At 52.2% G+C, this 21448-nt stretch overlaps 1 protein-coding gene across 1 annotated transcript in view; it reads right to left on the bottom strand.

The window, feature by feature from the left end:
- Nucleotides 1-21448, bottom strand: part of LOC119971010 (alpha-1,6-mannosyl-glycoprotein 4-beta-N-acetylglucosaminyltransferase-like) — an 80750-nt gene that overhangs the window by 1292 nt on the left and 58010 nt on the right. The window contains 1 exon segment of the mRNA XM_038806127.1: nt 5512-5659. Within this exon segment, the coding sequence (XP_038662055.1) occupies nt 5512-5659 (148 nt within the window).

The following is a 21448-nucleotide window of genomic DNA, read 5'->3' on the forward strand; positions in this document are numbered from 1 at the left end:
AAATAAGAGTTTAAAGGATCTCACTGTTATTATGGTGTAAATTGCCCAACAACATCAGACAAGGGAGCGATACACAATGCATTGTGAGTTGCCACACATTGCTGGGTGATTTATGCTGCCCTGCTGTTAGCCTTCCATCTGCCCCGTGCGTTTCATTAAATTATCTATTAATTATGCATTAAACATGCTACAGCTAGGTTAGGCTGGTATTTAATAGTGTAAGGACTCTTTTAACAAGGAGATTTGCCTTTCTACAATTCCATCTCTTTTGTCCAGAAGGGGAACAATTTTAAAATATTTTAATTCAAATTTTCAATATTTTAACATTTTTACAAAAAATAAACACAAATACCTGCCCCCACCCAAACTATGCTACTCCCGTGCCCCCCCCCCCCCCCCCCCCCCACCTCTTGACGGCAAACAGATCCTCAAGAGTGTAAGATAAACAAACTCCATCTCTGGTGGAGCCCCTCATCTGTCCCTCTCAGAGGAAATTTCACCTTCTCCAAATACAGGAACTCCATTAGATCCCCCCCACCACACCGAAGCACAGGGTAGAGAAGCTGACCTCCAGCCCAACAGGACCCGCCTGCGAGTGATCAACGTGGCGAAGGCTAAGACATCTATCCCCGCACTCATCTGTACCACCGGCAGATGTGACATCCTGAATATGGCCTCCAGGGGATCAGACTCCAAATCTATATGTAGGACCTCTGACATGGCGCTAAAAAACAACCCCAAAAATGTCTCCAACTTTGGGCAGGACCAGGTCTAATGAATATTGGCTGCGCCCCTGCACCGTTCACAGCTATCCTCCACCCCCTCAATCAACTGGCTCATCCTCGCCTTCCTTAAGTGCATAATGTGTATCACTTTTAATTCAATCAACCCCAACCTCCGCAGCACCTAAAACCATAATCCCTCTTCCAATGCCATCCCCAGCTCCTCCTCCCACTTGGTCTTAATCCCTTCCATAGACACATTATCCTTCTCCATGATCCTACCGTAAATCACCGAAACGACCCCACCCTCCAGCCCCATCACCGAAAGCACCTCCTCCAGCAACGAAGAGGACGGTGCCACAGGAAAGTTTGGGAAGGCATTTCTTGCCCCAACTTCTCCAAGCCTGCGAACCGCCTGTCCAAAAACCAATCTTTCATCTCCTTCACCCCTCTCTCCTCCCATTCCTGGAACCTCACATCCATCCTTCCTGGCTCAAACCCATGGTTCCCTCTTATCGGCATTACACTCGAGCCTGCCCTCAACTTAAAGTGCTGACGGAATTGCCTCCAAACCTTCAGCACAGCTACCACCACAGGACTCCCCGCATACTTCCCGGGGACAAACAGTAGCAGCACCGTTCCCAGCACCCGCAACCCCAACCCCTTACATGAACCTACCTCCATCTGTACCCATAAGGCCTCCATCTCCCTACTCCAGCCCCGCACCTTCTCTGCATTCACTGCCCAGTAATAGTAAAGCAAGTTCGGAAGGGCCAAACCCCCCCCCCCCCAACTCCCTTTGGAGCACCATTTTCCTTATCCTAGCTGTAGGGGAGCAATTTAAACTGTTCAATCTCATCCTGCGAGTATGAAACCGTTTAGAGACCTTCAAAATATTAAATTTCAATTCTTTATTTTTTTTTATTGCTTTTCCTCAGTCTCTTTTTCCCTCGCAATCAATTTGATGTCTCTTGATCCTTAAATCTCATGGCTATGGTGATAAACTGTGGGCCCCATTGTTCCCTGAGTTGTCAGGTGTCCTGTTGCCCTCACTGCAATGTTATCAGCTCACATTCCCAGCAAGGTATGGGGCTAAAACACATAAAGATTAAGGATGAGTGAAAAATTCAAACTAACAGGGAACACCATGAGAGGCCCCTCTCCAGCAAAATCAGCTCTAATATTTCCTGCATGGCATGAAATGTTGAAGAACATAGAGCATACAGTGCAGAAGGAGGCCATTCGGCCCATCGAGTCTGCACCGACCCTCTTGAGCCCTCACTTCCACCCTATCCCCATAACCCAACAAAGAGATAGTGAGATATTTATATTCTGAGCACCTTGGCTTCAACTCGTCCAAAGTTCTACCACCCACTTCCCACATGTACCAAGGCCTCTTCCCTCATCATTCCTGTGTTCGCCTATTACAATTGGCTTCACATCCAACAATGCCTCAATATTAAAATATCATCCTAGAGTTCAACTCCCTCCACGGCACTTACCCCTTTCTACTTCTGCATCTCAGAACTTAGCTCCTTAGACATGGCCGCCAATGGAGGAGTGGTGAAAACTGGGGCTGGAAATGCACCCAGAATTCGAGAAGTTCAGATATCTCAAAGGATTGTGCCGCTGGAGGAGACTACAGAGATAGGGGTAGGTGAGGCCATGGGGGGGATTTGCAAGCAGAAATGAGAATTTTAAAAATGAAGGCATTGCCAAGCCAAGAGCCAATGGAGGTCAGTGAGCACAGGGTTGAATGGGAGTTAGGATTTAAGGTCTGGGAAGAGCTCAGGTTGATGTAGATGGAAGATGGGAAGTTGGTCAGGAGAGTAACAGAGTGGGGGGGGGGGGGTGCGGCGTGTGGCGCAGTGGTTAGCACTGGGACTGTGGTGCTGAGGACCCGGATTCGAATCCCAGCCCTGGGTCACCCCCACAACCCAAAGATGTGCTGATTAGGTGGATTGGCCACTCTAAATTGCCCCTTAATTGGAAAAGAAAAATAATTGGCTGCTCTAAATTTATTTAAAATAAAAAAAAAGGAGAGTATATGACGTCAGCCGGCGCATGCTCAGGTGGGAAGAATCCACCCGCGTATGCGCGGTGACGTCCATCGCGTTTTTGCGCGAAAACCCGCGCATGCGCGGTCCGGGTTGCCCCTCAGCCAGCCCCCGCGTATTGATACTGCGGGGCGGCGGAAGGACAAATAGTGCGCGGGCATCGGGCCCGCTGCCCGCGATCGGTGGGGCACCGATCGCGGGCCCATGGCACCCTTGCACGGCCGTGGTACTGCCGTGCCAATCGGTGCCATGGTTATTTTTTTCCAGGTGGTCACGACGTTTTACGACCGGCAGGACCAGGTGTGTTTGCCGTTCGTAAAAGGTCGTAAAGGGCTGGGACTTCGGCCCTTCTAACAGCTGTGAATCGCTGCCGGCCGTAAAAAAAACGGCGGCAGCGATTCGTGTCGGGATTTCGGCGGGGGGGGGGGATAATAGCGGGAGGGCGTCAAAAAAGTCGGGAAGGCCCTCCGCTATTCTCCCACGACGAGTCTCTACAGTGCGGAAGAGGCCATTTGGCCCATCGTGTCTGCACTGGTTTGCTGAAAGAACATTCTTCCCAGTCCCACTCCTCTGTCTTATCCCTGTAACCTTGCACATTCTTTTCAAATATTGGAATAGTCAGAACCATTGGTTGATGGTCTAAGAAATGAACAGACTGAATGTCCCAATAATAGTACAATACTCTATCCCCACTCCAGTTTCATAAATTGTTTCTAAAAGAGGCAAAAACTATCGACATGAAAGAGCTGGAAACAAGAAACAGATTAAAGCTTCAGGACTAGAGTATGTATACAGAGACATAGTCTGAAGGGGTTGTATACAGGATATGGTACACTAGAAGAGTCATATTGGACTCGAAACATTAACTCTTTTTAAAAAAATTATTTATAGGATGTGGGCCTCCTGGTCAGGCCAGCATATTGCCCATCCCTAATTGCCCCCCCCCATTTCAGGGGGCATTGCAAGTCAACCACATTGCTGTGGTTCTGGACTCACATGTAGACCAGACCAGGTGAGGACAGCAGATTTCCTTCCCCACATGAGTTTTTACAACAATCGTTTCATGGTCATCTCGAGACGTTTCATTTCAGATTTTTATTGAACTCAAATTTCATGGTGGGGTTTGAACCCACGTCCTCAGATCTCTGGAGTATTAGTGACAATACCACTACACCACTGCATCCCCTTCTCTCTCGTAGAGTGTTCATAGAATTTACAGTGCAGAAGGAGGCCACTTGGCCCATCGAGTCTGCACCAGCCCTTGGAAAGAGCACCCCACTTAGGCCCACACCTTCACCTTATCCCTGTAACCCAGTAACCCCACTTAACCTTTTTGGACACTAAGGGCCATTTATCATGGCCAATCCACCTAACCTGAACATCTTTGGAGTGTGGGAGGAAACCGGAGCACCCAGGGGAAACCCACGCAGACATGGGGAGAACGTGCAGACTCCGCACAGACAGTGACCCAAGCGGAATCGAACCTGGGTCGCTGGAGCTGTGAAGCAACCGTGCTAACCACTGTTCCAACGTGCTCTCCACAGATGCCACCAAACCAGCAGAGTTTTTCCAGCCCTTCTAATTTTTATTTTATGTTACATCTGGAAGTATAGGGGTTATAGACATTCAATCTCTCCACCACCGACGAACAGTGGCAACCATGTATACCATCTACAAAATGCACTGCAGTAACTCACCCAAGGTTCCTTAGGCAGCACCTTCCAAACCCACGACCACAACCATCTAGAAGGACAAGAGCAGCAGATACCTGGGAACCCCACCACCTGGAGGTTCCCCTCAAAGTCACACACCACCCTGACTTGGAAATATATCGCCATTCCTTCACTGTCGCTGGGGCAACATCCTGGAACTCCATCCCTAACAGCACAGTGGGCGTACCTACACGTAAAAGAAGGCAGCTCATCGCCACCAAGGCAACTAGGGATGGGCAATAAATGCAGGCCTAACCAGAGCACCCAGAGGAAACCCACGCAGACATGGGGAGAACGTGCAGACTCCGCACAGACAGTGACCCAAGCCGGAATCGAACCTGGGACGCTGGAGCTGTGAAGCAACCGTGCTAACCACTGTTCCATCCCGTAAATGAATAATAAAAAACTAGTAATCCAGAACGTGGACTAGTATTCCAGAGAACGAGAGTTCAAATCCCAATTTGAGAATTTGAATTCAGTCAATGGAAATTTGAATTCAGTCAATGGAAATTTGAATTCAGTCAATGGAAATTAAAGGCTGGGATCAGTAAAAGTCACCATGAAGCTAATCCAATAAATTCAATGCTTCAGGGGAGGAAACCTGCCGTCCTTCCCTGGTCTCGGCCACTGGGTGACTCCAGTCCCACACCAACCTGATTGGGTTGAAGTGGCCGAATGAAACGCTGAGCGGTGCCACAGAGATGAAAGATTAAAATCTAGCCTTGCAGATAATGGCAACATCATGAGAATTAATTTTTAAAATTTTTAAAAGAGGAGGAGGGAAGGGGCCTAAATTCAATCGTCCGGGAGACAGGAATTCAATGGGGAGTAGATAGGCGATTGACCTCTGCACACTGGATTATGCAATTTACAGATGGTAGAAGCAAGGGGTATGGAGAAATGTGGGCTGCGTTCTGGTTGCGCTTTACGTTAGATTAAATAAAGCCTACAAAACAATTGTGTGCGGAAAATAAACTTCCCCAAATGAACTTGCATTTCTATAGAATTTGGTGTACTTACTTTTACTCTTAGGAAGAGTCCCTGCTAAATACATGTAAGAAATAGACAATGTTTGGGTAAACTCGATCTTCCCTGTTGAATTCTGCCATTGGCGTTTGCATATTTTCCATTGTTCTATGCAGTTATTTTGTTCCTTCCAAGTAATGTCCTGAAATTGAGGGTTGTAAAGTTAATGGAAATGCATAAGAATTAACTTATTGTGGAGGAATGCCACTTGCCAAAATCAGAATATCGCTGAGATCCCATGACATCCATAAAGAAAGAACTTGCATTTCTATAGTACCTGTCACTACCACTGGCTGTGCCAAAGTGTTTACTCACAATGAAGAACTTGAAAGTGTAGTCTCTTTTGTACTTTTGGAAATTCCACAGCCCATTTGAAAACAATGCAGTGTGTCCTCAGTGCTGCCTCTCTAACAATGCAGTGTGCTCTTAATGATGCCTCTCTGACAGTGCAGTGTGCCCTCAGTGCTGCCTCTCTGACAATGCAGTGTGCTCTCAGTGCTGCCTCTCTGACAATGCAGTGTGCTCTCAGTACTGCCTCTCTGACAATGAAGTGTGCTCTCAATGCTGCCTCTCTGACAATGCAGTGTGCTCTCAGTGCTGCCTCTCTGACAATGCAGTGTGCTCTCAGTGCTGCCTCTCTGACAATGCAGTGTGCCCTCAGTACTGCCTCTCTGACAATGTAGTCTGCTCTCAGTGCTGCCTCTCTGACAATGCAGTCTGCTCTCAGTGCTGCCTCTCTGACAATGCAGTGTGCTCTCAGTGCTGCCTCTCTGACAATGCAGTGTGCCCTCAGTGCTGCCTCTCTGACAATGCAGTGTGCCCTCAGTGCAGCCTCTCTAACAATGCAGTGTGCTCTCAGTACTGCCTCTCTGACAATGCAGTGTGCTCTCAGTGCTGCCTCTCTGACAATGCAGTGTGCTCTCAGTACTGCCTCTCTGACAATGCAGTGTGCTCTCAGTGCTGCCTCTCTGACAATGCAGTGTGCCCTCAGTGCTGCCTCTCTGACAATGCAGTGTGCCCTCAGTGCAGCCTCTCTAACAATGCAGTGTGCTCTCAGTACTGCCTCTCTGACAATGCAGTGTGCTCTCAGTGCTGCCTCTCTGACAATGCAGTGTGCTCTCAGTACTGCCTCTCTGACAATGCAGTGTGCTCTTAATGATGCCTCTCTGACAATGCAGTCTGCCCTCAGTGTTGCCTCTCTGACAATGCAGTGTGCTCTCAGTGCTGCCTCTCTGACAATGCAGTGTGCTCTCAGTGCTGCCTCTCTGACAATGCAGTCTGCCTTCAGTGCTGCCTCTCTGACAATGCAGTGTGCTCTCAGTGCTGCCTCTGACAATGCAGTGTGCTCTCAGTGCTGCCTCTCTGACAATGCAGTCTGCCCTCAGTGCTGCCTCTCTGACAATGCAGTGTGTCCTCAGTTCTGCCTCTCCGACAATGCAGTGTGCTCTCAGTGCTGCCTCTCTGACAATGCTGTGTGCCCTCAGTACTGCCTCTCTGACAATGCAGTGTGCTCTCAGTACTGCCTCTCTGACAACGCAGTGAGCTCTCAGTGCTGCGTCTCTGACAATGCAGTGAGCTCTCAGTGCTGCGTCTCTGAAAATGCAGTGTGCTCTCAGTATTGACTCTCCGACAATGCAGTGTGCTCTCAGTGCTGCCTCTGACAATGCAGTCTGCTCTCAGTGCTGCCTCTCTGACAATGCAGTGTTCTCTCAGTGCTGTCTCTCCCACAATGCAGTGTGCCCTCAGTGCTGCCTCTCTGACAATGCAGTGTGCTCTCAGTGCTGTCTCTCCCACAATGCAGTGTGCCCTCAGTGCTGCCTCTCTGACAATGCAGTGTGCCCTCAGTGCTGTCTCTCCCACAATGCAGTGTGCTCTCAGTGCTGCCTCTCTGACAATGCAGGGTGCTGTCAGTGCTGCCTCTCTGACAATGCAGTGAGCCCTCAGTGCTGCCTCTCTGACAATGCAGTGTGCTCTCAGTGCTGCCTCTCTGACAATGCAGTGTGCCCTCAGTACTGCCTCTCTGACAATGCAGGGTGTCCTCAGTGCTGCCTCTCCCACAATGCAGTGTGCTCTCAGTGCTGCCTCTCCCACAACGCAGTGTGCCCTCAGTGCTGCCTCACTGACAATGCAGTCGGCTCTCAGTGCTGCCTCTCTGACAATGCAGTCTGCCCTCTGTGCTGCCTCTCTGACAATGCAGTGAGCTCTCAGTGCTGCCTCTCTGAAAATGCAGTGTGCCCTCAGTGCTGCCTCTCTGACAATGCAGTGTGCCCTCAGTACTGCCTCTCCGACAATGTAGTGTGCCCTCAGTACTGCCTCTGACAATGCAGTGTGCCCTCAGTACTGCCTCTCTGACAATGCAGTCTGCCCTCAGTACTGCCTCTCTGACAATGCAGTGTGCTCTCAGTACTGCCTCTCTGACAATGCAGTGTGCCCTCAGTGCTGCCTCTCTGACAATGCAGTGAGCCCTTAGTACTGCCTCTCTGACAATGCAGTGTGCTCTCAGTGCTGCCTCTCTGACAATGCAGTGTGCTCTCAGTGCTGCCTCTCTGACAATGCAGTCTGCTCTCAGTGCTGCCTCTCTGACAATGCAGTGAGCCCTTAGTACTGCCTCTCTGACAATGCAGTGTGCTCTCAGTGCTGCCTCTCTGACAATGCACTGTGCTGTCAGTGCTGCCTCTCTGACAATGCAGTGTGTCCTCAGTACTGCCTCTCTGACAATGCAGTGAGCCCTCAGTGCTGCCTCTGACAATGCAGTGTGCTCTCAGTGCTGCCTCTCTGACAATGCAGTCTGCTCTGTGCTGCCTCTCTGATAATGCAGTGTGCTCTCAGTACTGCCTCTCCGACAATGCAGTGTGCCCTCAGTGCTGCCTCTCTGACAATGCAGTGTGCCCTCAGTGCTGCCTCTCTGACAATGCAGTGTGCTCTCAGTGCTGCCTCTCTGACAATGCAGTGTGCTCTCAGTACTGCCTCTCTGACAATGCAGTGTGCCCTCAGTACTGCCTCTCTGACAATGCAGTCTGCCCTCAGTACTGCCTCTCTGACAATACAGTGAGCCCTCAGTACTGCCTCTCTGACAATGCAGTCTGCCCTCAGTACTGCCTCACTGACAATGCAGTGTGCCCTCAGTGCTGCCTCTCTGACAATGCAGTGTGCTCTCAGTGCTGCCTCTCTGACAATGCAGTGTGCCCTCAGTCCTGCCTCTCTGACAATGCAGTGTGCTCACAGTGCTGCCTCTGACAATGCAGTGTGCCCTCAGTGCTGCCTCTCTGACAATGCAGTGTGCCCTCAGTACTGCCTCTCCGACAATGCAGTGTGCTCTCAGTGCTGCCTCTCTGACAATGCAGTCTGCCCACAGTGCTGCCTCTCTGACAATGCAGTGTGCTCTCAGTACTGCCTCTCTGACAATGCAGTGTGCTCTCAGTGCTGCCTCTCTGACAATGCAGTGTGCCCTCAGTCCTGCCTCTCTGACAATGCAGTGTGCTCTCAGTGCTGCCTCTGACAATGCAGTGTGTCCTCAGTACTGCCTCTCTGACAATGCAGTGTGCTCTCAGTGCTGCCTCTGACAATGCAGTGTGTCCTCAGTACTGCCTCTCTGACAATGCAGTCTGCCCTCAGTACTGCCTCTCTGACAATGCAGTGTGCTCTCAGTGCTGCCTCTCCGACAATGCAGTGTGCTCTCAGTACTGCCTCTCTGACAATGCAGTGTGCCCTCAGTGCTGCCTCTCCGACAATGCAGTGTGCTCTCAGTACTGCCTCTCTGACAATGCAGTGTGCTCTCAATGCTGCCTCTCTGACAATGCAGTGTGCTCTCAGTGCTGCCTCTCTGACAATGCAGTGTGCCCTCAGTGCAGCCTCTCTAACAATGCAGTGTGCCCTCAGTGCTGCCTCTCTGACAATGCAGTGTGCTCTCAGTGCTGCCTCTGACAATGCAGTCTGCCCTCAGTGCTGCCTCTCTGACAATGCAGTGAGCTCTCAGTGCTGCCTCTCTGACAATGCAGTGTGCCCTCAGTGCTGCCTCTCTGACAATGCAGTCTGCCCTCAGTGCTGCCTCTCTGACAATGCAGTGTGTCCTCAGTACTGCCTCTCTGACAATGCAGTGTGCTCTCAGTGCTGCCTCTCCGACAATGCAGTGTGCCCTCAGTGCTGCCTCTCTGACAATGCAGTGTGCCCTCAGTGCTGCCTCTCCGACAATGCAGTGTGCCCTCAGTGCTGCCTCTCTGACAATGCAGTGTGTCCTCAGTACTGCCTCTCTGACAATGCAGTGTGCTCTCAGTGCTGCCTCTCCGACAATGCAGTCTGCCCTCAGTACTGCCTCTCTGACAATGCAGTGTGCTCTCAGTGCTGCCTCTCTGACAATGCAGTGTGCTCTCAGTGCTGCCTCTGACAATGCAGTCTGCCCTCAGTGCTGCCTCTCTGACAATGCAGTGTGTCCTCAGTTCTGCCTCTCCGACAATGCAGTGTGCTCTCAGTGCTGCCTCTCTGACAATGCAGTGTGTCCTCAGTTCTGCCTCTCCGACAATGCAGTCTGCCCTCAGTGCTGCCTCTCTGACAATGCAGTGTGCTCTCAGTACTGCCTCTCTGACAATGCAGTGTGCCCTCAGTGCTGCCTCTCTGACAATGCAGTGTGCTCTCAGTGCTGCCTCTCTGACAATGCAGTGTGCTCTCAGTGCTGCCTCTGACAATGCAGTGTGCCCTCAGTGCTGCCTCTCTGACAATGCAGTGTGTCCTCAGTTCTGCCTCTCTGACAATGCAGTGAGCCCTCAGTTCTGCCTCTCCGACAATGCAGTGTGCTCTCAGTGCTGCCTCTGACAATGCAGTCTGCCATCAGTGCTGCCTCTCTGACAATGCAGTGTGTCCTCAGTTCTGCCTCTCTGACAATGCAGTGAGCCCTCAGTTCTGCCTCTCCGACAATGCTGTGTGCCCTCAGTACTGCCTCTCTGACAATGCAGTGTGCTCTCAGTACTGCCTCTGACAATGCAGTGTGCCCTCAGTACTGCCTCTCTGACAACGCAGTGAGCTCTCAGTGCTGCGTCTCTGACAATGCAGTGAGCTCTCAGTGCTGCGTCTCTGAAAATGCAGTGTGCTCTCAGTATTGACTCTCCGACAATGCAGTGTGCTCTCGATGCTGCCTCTGACAATGCAGTCTGCTCTCAGTGCTGCCTCTCTGACAATGCAGTGTTCTCTCAGTGCTGTCTCTCCCACAATGCAGTGTGCCCTCAGTGCTGCCTCTCTGACAATGCAGTGTGCCCTCAGTGCTGCCTCTCTGACAATGCAGTGTGCTCTCAGTGCTGCCTCTCTGACAATGCAGTGTGCCCTCAGTGCTGCCTCTCTGACAATGCAGTCTGCCCTCAGTACTGCCTCTCTGACAATGCAGTCTGCTCTCAGTGCTGTCTCTCCCACAATGCAGTGTGCTCTCAGTGCTGTCTCTCCCACAATGCAGTGTGCCCTCAGTACTGCCTCTCTGACAATGCAGTGTGCCCTCAGTGCTGCCTCTGACAATGCAGTGTGCTCTCAGTGCTGCCTCTCTGACAATGCAGTGTGCTCTCAGTGCTGCCTCTGACAATGCAGTCTGCCCTCAGTGCTGCCTCTCTGACAATGCAGTGTGTCCTCAGTGCTGTCTCTCCCACAATGCAGTGTGCCCTCAGTGCTGCCTCTCTGACAATGCAGTCTGCTCTCAGTGCTGTCTCTCCCACAATGCAGTGTGCCCTCAGTGCTGCCTCTCTGACAATGCAGTGTGCTCTCAGTGCTGCCTCTCTGACAATGCAGTGTGCCCTCAGTACTGCCTCTCTGACAATGCAGGGTGTCCTCAGTGCTGCCTCTCCCACAACGCAGTGTGCCCTCAGTGCTGCCTCACTGACAATGCAGTCGGCTCTCAGTGCTGCCTCTCTGACAATGCAGTGTGCCCTCTGTGCTGCCTCTCTGACAATGCAGTGTGCCCTCAGTACTGCCTCTCCGACAATGCAGTGTGCCCTCAGTACTGCCTCTGACAATGCAGTGTGCCCTCAGTACTGCCTCTCTGACAATGCAGTCTGCCCTCAGTACTGCCTCTCTGACAATGCAGTCTGCTCTCAGTACTGCCTCTCTGACAACGCAGTGAGCCCTCAGTGCTGCCTCTCTGACAATGCAGTGAGCCCTTAGTACTGCCTCTCTGACAATGCAGTGTGCTCTCAGTGCTGCCTCTCTGACAATGCAGTGTGCTCTCAGTACTGCCTCTCTGACAATGCAGTGTGCCCTCAGTGCTGCCTCTCTGACAATGCAGTGTGCCCTCAGTGCTGCCTCTCTGACAATGCAGTGTGCCCTCAGTGCTGCCTCTCTGACAATGCAGTGTGCTCTCAGTGCTGCCTCTCTGACAATGCACTGTGCTGTCAGTGCTGCCTCTCTGACAATGCAGTGTGTCCTCAGTACTGCCTCTCTCACAATGCAGTGAGCCCTCAGTGCTGCCTCTGACAATGCAGTGTGCTCTCAGTGCTGCCTCTCTGACAATGCAGTCTGCTCTGTGCTGCCTCTCTGATAATGCAGTGTGCTCTCAGTACTGCCTCTCCGACAATGCAGTGTGCCCTCAGTGCTGCCTCTCTGACAATGCAGTGTGCCCTCAGTGCTGCCTCTCTGACAATGCAGTGTGCTCTCAGTGCTGCCTCTCTGACAATGCAGTGTGCTCTCAGTGCTGCCTCTCTGACAATGCAGTGTGCTCTCAGTGCTGCCTCTCTGACAATGCAGTGTGCTCTCAGTGCTGCCTCTCTGACAATGCAGTGTGCTCTCAGTGCTGCCTCTCTGACAATGCAGTGTGCTCTCAGTGCTGCCTCTCTGACAATGCAGTGTGCTCTCAGTGCTGCCTCTCTGACAATGCAGTGTGCTCTCAGTACTGCCTCTCTGACAATGCAGTGTGCCCTCAGTACTGCCTCTCTGACAATGCAGTCTGCCCTCAGTACTGCCTCTCTGACAATGCAGTCTGCCCTCAGTACTGCCTCTCTGACAATGCAGTGTGCCCTCAGTGCTGCCTCTCTGACAATGCAGTGTGCCCTCAGTACTGCCTCTCTGACAATGCAGTGTGCTCTCAGTGCTGCCTCTCTGACAATGCAGTGTGCCCTCAGTGCTGCCTCTCTGACAATGCAGTGTGCCCTCAGTGCTGCCTCTCTGACAATGCAGTGTGCCCTCAGTGCTGCCTCTCTGACAATGCAGTGTGCTCTCAGTGCTGCCTCTGACAATGCAGTGTGCTCTCAGTGCTGCCTCTCTGACAATGCAGTGTGCTCTCAGTGCTGCCTCTCTGACAATGCAGTGTGCTCTCAGTGCTGCCTCTCTGACAATGCAGTGTGCTCTCAGTGCTGCCTCTCTGACAATGCAGTGTGCTCTCAGTGCTGCCTCTCTGACAATGCAGTGTGCTCTCAGTGCTGCCTCTCTGACAATGCAGTGTGCTCTCAGTACTGCCTCTCTGACAATGCAGTGTGCCCTCAGTACTGCCTCTCTGACAATGCAGTCTGCCCTCAGTACTGCCTCTCTGACAATGCAGTCTGCCCTCAGTACTGCCTCTCTGACAATGCAGTGTGCCCTCAGTGCTGCCTCTCTGACAATGCAGTGTGCCCTCAGTACTGCCTCTCTGACAATGCAGTGTGCTCTCAGTGTTGCCTCTCTGACAATGCAGTGTGCTCTCAGTGCTGCCTCTCCGACAATGCAGTGTGCTCTCAGTACTGCCTCTCTGACAATGCAGTGTGCCCTCATTGCTGCCTCTCCGACAATGCAGTGTGCTCTCAGTGCTGCCTCTCTGACAATGCAGTGTGCCCTCAGTGCTGCCTCTCTGACAATGCAGTGTGCTCTCAGTACTGCCTCTCTGACAATGCAGTGTGCTCTCAATGCTGCCTCTCCGACAATGCAGTCTGCCCTCAGTGCTGCCTCTGACAATGCAGTCTGCCCTCAGTACTGCCTCTCTGACAATGCAGTGTGTCCTCAGTGCTGCCTCTGACAATGCAGTCTGCCCTCAGTACTGCCTCTCTGACAGTGCAGTCTGCCCTCAGTGCTGCCTCTCTGACAATGCAGTGTGCTCTCAGTGCTGCCTCTGACAATGCAGTGTGCTCTCAGTACTGCCTCTTTGACAATGCAGTGTATCCTCAGTACTGCCTCTCTGACAATGCAGTGTGCTCTCAGTGCTGCCTCTCTAACAATGCAGTGTGCTCTCAGTGCTGCCTCTGACAATGGTGTGTCCTCAGTACTGCCTCTCTGACAATGCAGTCTGCCCTCAGTGCTGTCTCCCTGACAATGCAGTGTGCTCTCAGTACTGCCTCTCTGACAATGCAGTGAGCCCTCAGTGCTGTCTCCCTGACAATGCAGTGTGCTCTCAATGCTGCCTCTCTGACAATGCAGTGTGCTCTCAGTGCTGCCTCTGACAATGCAGTGAGCCCTCAGTGCTGCCTCTCCGACAATGCGGTGTGCCCTCAGTGCTGTCTCCCTGACAATGCAGTGTGCCCTCAGTGCTGCCTCTCTGACAATGCAGTGTGCTCTCAGTGCTGCCTCTCCCACAATGCAGTCTGCCCTCAGTGCTGCCTCTCTGACAATGCAGTGTGCTCTCAGTGCTGTCTCTCCCACAATGCAGTCTGCCCTCAGTGCTGCCTCTGACAATGCAGTGTGCTCTCAGTGCTGCCTCTCTGACAATGCAGTGAGCCCTCAGTGCTGCCTCTCCCACAATGCAGTGAGCCCTCAGTGTTGCCTCTCTGACAATGCAGTGTGCTCTCAGTGCTGCCTCTCTGACAATGCAGTGTGCCCTCAGTGCTGCCTCTCTGACAATGCAGTGTGCCCTCAGTGCTGCCTCTCTGACAATGCAGTCTGCTCTCAGTGATGCCTCTGACAATGCAGTGTGCCCTCAGTGCTGCCTCTCTGACAATGCAGTGAGCCCTCAGTGCTGCCTCTCTGACAATGCAGTGTGCTCTCAGTGCTGCCTCTCTGACAATGCAGTGTGCTCTCAGTACTGCCTCTCTGACAATGCAGTGTGCCCTCAGTGCTGTCTCTCTGACAATGCAGTGTGCCCTCAGTGCTGCCTCTCTGACAATGCAGTCTGCTCTCAGTGCTGCATCTCCGACAATGCAGCAGAGTAGCATGGTGGTTAGCATAAATGCTTCACAGCTCCAGGGTCCCAGGTTCGATTCCCGGCTGGGTCACTGTCTGTGTGGAGTCTGCACGTCCGCCCCCTGTGTGCGTGGGTTTCCTCCGGGTGCTCCGGTTTCCTCCCACAGTCCAAAGATGTGCGGGTTAGGTGGATTGGCCATGCTAAATTGCCCGTAGTGTCCTAAGAAAAGTAAGGTTAAGGGGGGGGGGTTGTTGGGTTACGGGTATAGGGTGGATACGTGGGTTTGAGTAGGGTGATCATGGCTCGGCACAACATTGAGGGCCGAAGGGCCTGTTCTGTGCTGTACTGTTCTATGTTCTATAATGCAGTGTGCCCTCAGTACTGCCTCTCTGACAATGCAGTGTGCCCTCAGTGCTGCCTCTCTGACAATGAAGTGTGCTCTCAGTACTGCCTCTCTGACAATGCAGTGTGCCCTCAGTGCTGCCTCTCTGACAATGAAGTGTGCCCTCAGTGCTGTCTCCCTGACAATGCAGTGTGCTCTCAGTGCTGCCTCTCTGACAATGCAGTGTGCCCTCAGTGCTGCCTCTCTGACAATGCAGTCTGCCCTCAATGCTGCCTCTCCGACAATGTAGTGTGCTCTCAGTACTGCCTCTCTAACAATGCAATGTGCCCTCAGTGCTGCCTCTCTGACAATGCAGTCTGCCCTCAATGCTGCCTCTCTGACAATGCAGTGTGCTCTCAGTACTGCCTCTCTGACAATGCAGTCTGCCCTCAGTCCTGCCTCTCTGACAATGCAGTCTGCCCTCAATGCTGCCTCTCCGACAATGCAGTGTGCTGTCAGTGCTGCCTCTCTGACAATGCAGTGTGCTCTCAGTGCTGCCTCTCTGACAATGCAGTGTGCTCTCAGTGTTGTCTCTCTGACAATGCAGTGTGTCCTCAGTACTGCCTCTCTGACAATGCAGTGTGTCCTCAGTACTGCCTCTCTGACAATGCAGTGTGTCCTCAGTACTGCCTCTCTGACAATGCAGTGTGCTCTCAGTGCTGCCTCTCCGACAATGCAGTGAGCCCTCAGTACTGCCTCTCTGACAATGCAGTGTGCTCTCAATGCTGCCTCTCTGACAATGCAGTGTGCTCTCAGTGCTGCCTCTCTGACAATGCAGTGTGCTCTCAGTGCTGCCTCTCTGACAATGCAGTGTGCTCTCAATGCTGCCTCTCTGACAATGCAGTGTGCTCTCAGTGCTGCCTCTCTGACAATGCAGTGTGCCCTCAGTACTGCCTCTCTGACAATGCAGTGTGCCCTCAGTGCTGCCTCTCTGACAATGCAGTGTGCTCTCAGTGCTGCCTCTCTGACAATGCAGTGTGCCCTCAGTACTGCCTCTCTGACAATGCAGTGTGCCCTCAGTGCTGCCTCACTGACAATGCAGTGTGCCCTCAGTGCTGCCTCACTGACAATGCAGTGTGCTCTCAGTGCTGCCTCTCTGACAATGCAGTCTGCCCTCAGTACTGCCTGACAATGCAGTGTGCCCTCAGTGCTGCCTCTCTGACAATGCAGTCTGCCCTCAGTACTGCCTCTCTGACAATGAAGTGTGCTCTCAATGCTGCCTCTCTGACAATGCAGTGTGCTCTCAGTGCTGCCTCTCTGACAATGCAGTGTGCCCTCAGTACTGCCTCTCTGACAATGCAGTGTGCCCTCAGTGCTGCCTCTCTGACAATGCAGTGTGCCCTCAGTACTGCCTGACAATGCAGTGTGCCCTCAGTGCTGCCTCTCTGACAATGCAGTGTGCCCTCAGTGCTGCCTCTCTGACAATGCAGTGTGCCCTCAGTGCTGCCTCTCTGACAATGCAGTGTGCTCTCAGTGCTGCCTCTCTGACAATGCAGTGTGCTCTCAGTGCTGCCTCTCTGACAATGCAGTGTGCCCTCAGTGCTGCCTCTCTGACAATGCAGTGTGCTCTCAGTACTGCCTCTCTGACAATGCAGTGTGCTCTCAGTGCTGCCTCTCTGACAATGCAGTCTGCCCTCAGTGCTGCCTCTGACAATGCAGTGAGCCCTCAGTGCTGTCTCCCTGACAATGCAGTGTGCTCTCAGTGCTGCCTCTCTGACAATGCAGTGTGCCCTCAGTACTGCCTCTGACAATGCAGTGTGCTCTCAGTACTGCCTCTGACAATGCAGTGAGCCCTCAGTGCTGCCTCTCTGACAATGCAGTGTGCTCTCAGTGCTGCCTCTCTGACAATGCAGTGTGCTCTCAGTGCTGCCTCTCTGACAATGCAGTGTGTCCTCAGTGCTGCCTCTCCGACAATGCAGTGTGCTCTCAGTACTGCCTCTCTGACAATGCAGTGTGCTCTCAGTGCTGCCTCTCTGACAATGCAGTCTGCCCTCAGTGCTGCCTCTGACAATGCAGTGTGCCCTCAGTGCTGTCTCCCTGACAATGCAGTGTGCTCTCAGTGCTGCCTCTCTGACAATGCAGTCTGCTCTCAGTGCGGCCTCTCTGACAATGCAGTCTGCCCTCAGTGCTGCCTCTCTGACAATGCAGTGTGCCCTCAGTGCTGCCTCTCTGACAATGCAGTGTGTCCTCAGTGCTGTCTCCCTGACATTGCAGTGTGCTCTCAGTGCTGCCTCTCTGACAATGCAGTGAGCTCTCAGTGCTGCATCTCTGACAATGCAGTGTGCTCTCAGTGCTGCCTCTCTGACAATGCAGTGAGCCCTCAGTGCTGCCTCTCTGACAATGCAGTGTGCTCTCAGTGCTGCCTCTCTGACAATGCAGTGAGCTCTCAGTGCTGCCTCTCCCACAATGCAGTGTGCTCTCAGTGCTGCCTCTCTGACAATGCAGTGTGCTCTCAGTGCTGCCTCTCTGACAATGCAGTGTGCTCTCAGTGCTGCCTCTCCCACAATGCAGTGTGCCCTCAGTGCTGTCTCCCTGACAATGCAGTGTGCTCTCAGTGCTGCCTCTCTGACAATGCAGTGTGCTCTCAGTGCTGCCTCTCTGACAATGCAGTGTGCCCTCAGTGCTGCCTCTCCGACAATGCAGTCTGCCCTCAGTACTGCCTCTCTGACAATGCAGTGTGCTCTCAGTGCTGCCTCTCTGACAATGCAGTGTGCCCTCAGTGCTGCCTCTGACAATGCAGTGTGCCCTCAGTACTGCCTCTCTGACAATGCAGTGTGCCCTCAGTGCTGCCTCTCTGACAATGCAGTGTGCTCTCAGTGCTGCCTCTCCGACAATGCAGTGTGCCCTCAGTACTGCCTCTCTGACAATGCAGTGTGCTCTCAGTACTGCCTCTCTGACAATGCAGTGTGCTCTCAGTGCTGCCTCTCTGACAATGCAGTCTGCTCTCAGTGCTGCCTCTCTGACAATGCAGTGTGCCCTCAGTGCTGCCTCTGACAATGCAGTGTGCCCTCAGTACTGCCTCTCTGACAATGCAGTGTGCTCTCAGTGCTGCCTCTCCGACAATGCAGTGTGCTCTCAGTACTGCCTCTGACAATGCAATGTGTCCTCAGTGCTGCCTCTCTGACAATGCAGTGTGCCCTCAGTACTGCCTGACAATGCAGTGTGCCCTCAGTACTGCCTCTCTGACAATGCAGTGTGCTCTCAGTGCTGCCTCTCTGACAATGCAGTGTGTCCTCAGTGCTGCCTCTCCCACAATGCAGTCTGCCCTCAGTGCTGCCTCTGACAATGCAGTGAGCCCTCAGTGCTGTCTCCCTGACAATGCAGTGTGCCCTCAGTGCTGCCTCTCTGACAATGCAGTGTGCCCTCAGTGCTGCCTCTCTGACAATGCAGTGTGCCCTCAGTACTGCCTCTCTGACGATGCAGTGTGCTCTCAGTGCTGCCTCTCTGACAATGCAGTCTGCTCTCAGTGCTGCCTCTCTGACGATGCAGTGTGCCCTCAGTGCTGCCTCTCTGACAATGCAGTCTGCTCTCAGTGCTGCCTCTCTGACGATGCAGTCTGCCCTCAGTGCTGTATTGAGAGTATCAGCCTGGATTCTCGGTTAAAGTCTCCAGAGTGAGAAATGAACACACACATCTGTGAATCATAGTTAGAGAGACTCCCAGCGGCAGGGCTACTACCAAGTCTTAAAATGATTGCAGTGTTCCTGAATGCTTCTTCATGCAGTACAAGAGTTGCTCTCTCTGATCGCATACACTGGCACAACATATCCAACTACCCGTGTTAATAACACAGCTTATTGGGAGAAGGCAATGAGAAAAAACAGCAAAAGGAATAACTACCAATTTATGTTTCCAGTAATAAGACACCATTTCGGTTGGATGCTATCCTGGATCACCTCCCACCTTTCAACACTTTGCTCACCATCTCTAATTGTTTTGTTACTTCTGGTTGGATCTGACGCCAACGCAATCCAACCACTAGGTGGTGCAAGCTGGCACATGAAATGAAATGAAATGAAAATCACTTTTTGTCACAAATAGGCTTCAAATCAAGTTACTGTGAAAAGCCCCTAGTCGCCACATTCCAGCGCCTGTTCGGGGAGGCTGGTACGGGAATTGAACCCGCGCTGCTGGCCTGCCTCAGGCTGCTTTCAAAGCCAGCGATTTAGCCCTGTGCTAAACACATGTGCAAATGCTGCCTGATTGCATGAACTGTTAATGACATCGTCAATTCAGGCAGCTGCCAGAAAGAAAGGTGGCGCTGTTCAATTGTTCACAGTCAAGAAATACAAATAACACTGTGTGTCAACATGATACCCTATGACTAAGGCAAGACTGCTACCAATTGTGGCACAACTGACACCCTAACCATTAATCATTTACTGGGGTAAATTAGATTTTGTTTATTTGTTTGAAATTGTTATGATGGCCACGAAGGACACAGGGGATCATCAATAGATCTCCCCGTGGGCGACATGGCCCAAACGGAAGCAAGCGGCGGGAGTTTAAAACCCGGTTTTTCAACCTGTATTTGTATTCTGTAGGTCCCTGGGCTTCGACTTGTGTGCTGTGAGCCATGTCTGCGGGCTTTTCCGTTATGTAAGTAAACGGATATGTTGTTGGAACACTGGCCTTTGTTATAGTTGCGGCACAGATGTCATCCCCACCCTCCACCAATGCAGATACACGCACCTCGGTGGGAAATGCTAGTGGACAGGCTTCGGAACACAATCTGGTGAGCACCAGATTGGACGGTGTCCCAAGGCGTCGTGCAGTCGGTGACGGCCATGGTTGAGGGTCTCAGCGGAATGTCTGACACGGTGGGGGGAGGTCATCCAGTACCAGGGCTACCTTGCTGAGGTTCTGCGGGACATGTCCCACTTTCAGATGGACATGGTTCAGGCCATGAGGAGCCTGTCCCAGTCTCAGGTGGGTATGGCTGAGGCACTGCAGGGCTTGTCTCAGTCACTGAGGAGCATCGCTGAGGGTATCGATGGGTATAGACCATGGGGAACTGCCAGGGCTGGCAGAGCCAGATGCTGCAGGGGCAGCCGGGGCCTGAACCAGCTGTCCCTCCATCCCAAGGTGAACCGCAGTTCCCTATGGGCACTGACCGGGAGGAGAGGGCGCTGAGTGCCAACTCAGACCCATCCCATGGAGTGACGACGGTATCCACCAGCTCCTCCGAGTTTCACCCCTCTAATGAGGCCACGTCTCGAGGTCAGCACAGGGAACAGGGCAGCACAGCTGTGCATGTGCTGCCGACAAGTGAGCCGGGGCCCTCCGGCCCCAGATTCGCCATAGGACGCCCGCCAGGGCCATCATAGGCATTGACTGCCTTGTGGCTGACTCTCCGGGACCCTTGGGGGAACAGGGTATCCCGAATGGCCTCCACCGCATCTAGGAGCCTCCCCAGGTCAGCATCCCTGGTCTCCTCGGCACCATTGTTGCGAGCTGGCTGGGGTTGGGTAGGCAAATGCAGCTTAAGTGCTGCCTGAACTTGTTAATAGAGGGCTGACGAGTGAGGTCCTGGCGAATCAGCAGGTGAGCCTTTATTTGCAGTGAGAAGACCGCGAGGCCTTGTTGTGTGGACCAATTAATGCTGAATAGCATTGCCGGCCTCGCTGGGCCGAGCGCCTGGAAGCTCGTGGCAATTCCCGCTTGCTGCCACACTTAAATTGCACCCAATTTTCCAGGTGTGGTCTCACCAAGGCCCTGTATAATTGCAGCAAGCCACCCCTGCCCCTGTACTCGAATCCTCTCGCTATGAAGGCCAACATACCATTTGACATCTTTACCACCTGCTGCATCTGCATCCTTATCTTTAGCGATTGGTGTATGAGGAAACCCATTGCATAGTCCCCTTGCCTACTTTATGGCCATTCAGATAATAATCTGCCTTCCCGTTGTTGCTACTAAAATGGATAACCTCACATTTATCCAAATTATACTCCATCTGCCATTCATTTTCCCACTCATTCAACTTGTCTCGATCACACTGAAGCATTTCTGCATCCTGCTCACTCTCACATCCAACTTTGTGTCATCTGCAAATGAATTGCAATTTGTTCCCTCATCTAAAGCATTAATATATATTGTGACTAGCTGGCGTACTAGTTCCCTTCCCTGCGGTACTGCACTAGTCACTGTCTACTTTTCAGAAAAATACCGGTTTATATCTTCTCTTTGTTCCCTGTCTGCCAACCAATTTTCTATCCATCTCAATACACTACCCCGAATCCCATGTGCTTTAATTTTACACGCCAATCTCTTATGTGGGACTTTGTCGAAAGCCTTCTGAAAATCCAAATAAACCACATCCACTGGCTCCCCCTCATCAACTCTACTGGTTATATCCTCGAAGAATTCCAGTAGATTGGTCAAGCATGATTTCCCTTTTATAAATCTATGCTGACTGTCCAATCCTGCCACTGTTTTTCAAGTGTTCTGATATCAAACCATTGATAATGGAGTCTAGAATTTCCCCCACTACC

Source organism: Scyliorhinus canicula, chromosome 9 (genome assembly GCF_902713615.1).
Source record: "Scyliorhinus canicula chromosome 9, sScyCan1.1, whole genome shotgun sequence".
Lineage (NCBI taxonomy): Eukaryota > Metazoa > Chordata > Chondrichthyes > Carcharhiniformes > Scyliorhinidae > Scyliorhinus > Scyliorhinus canicula.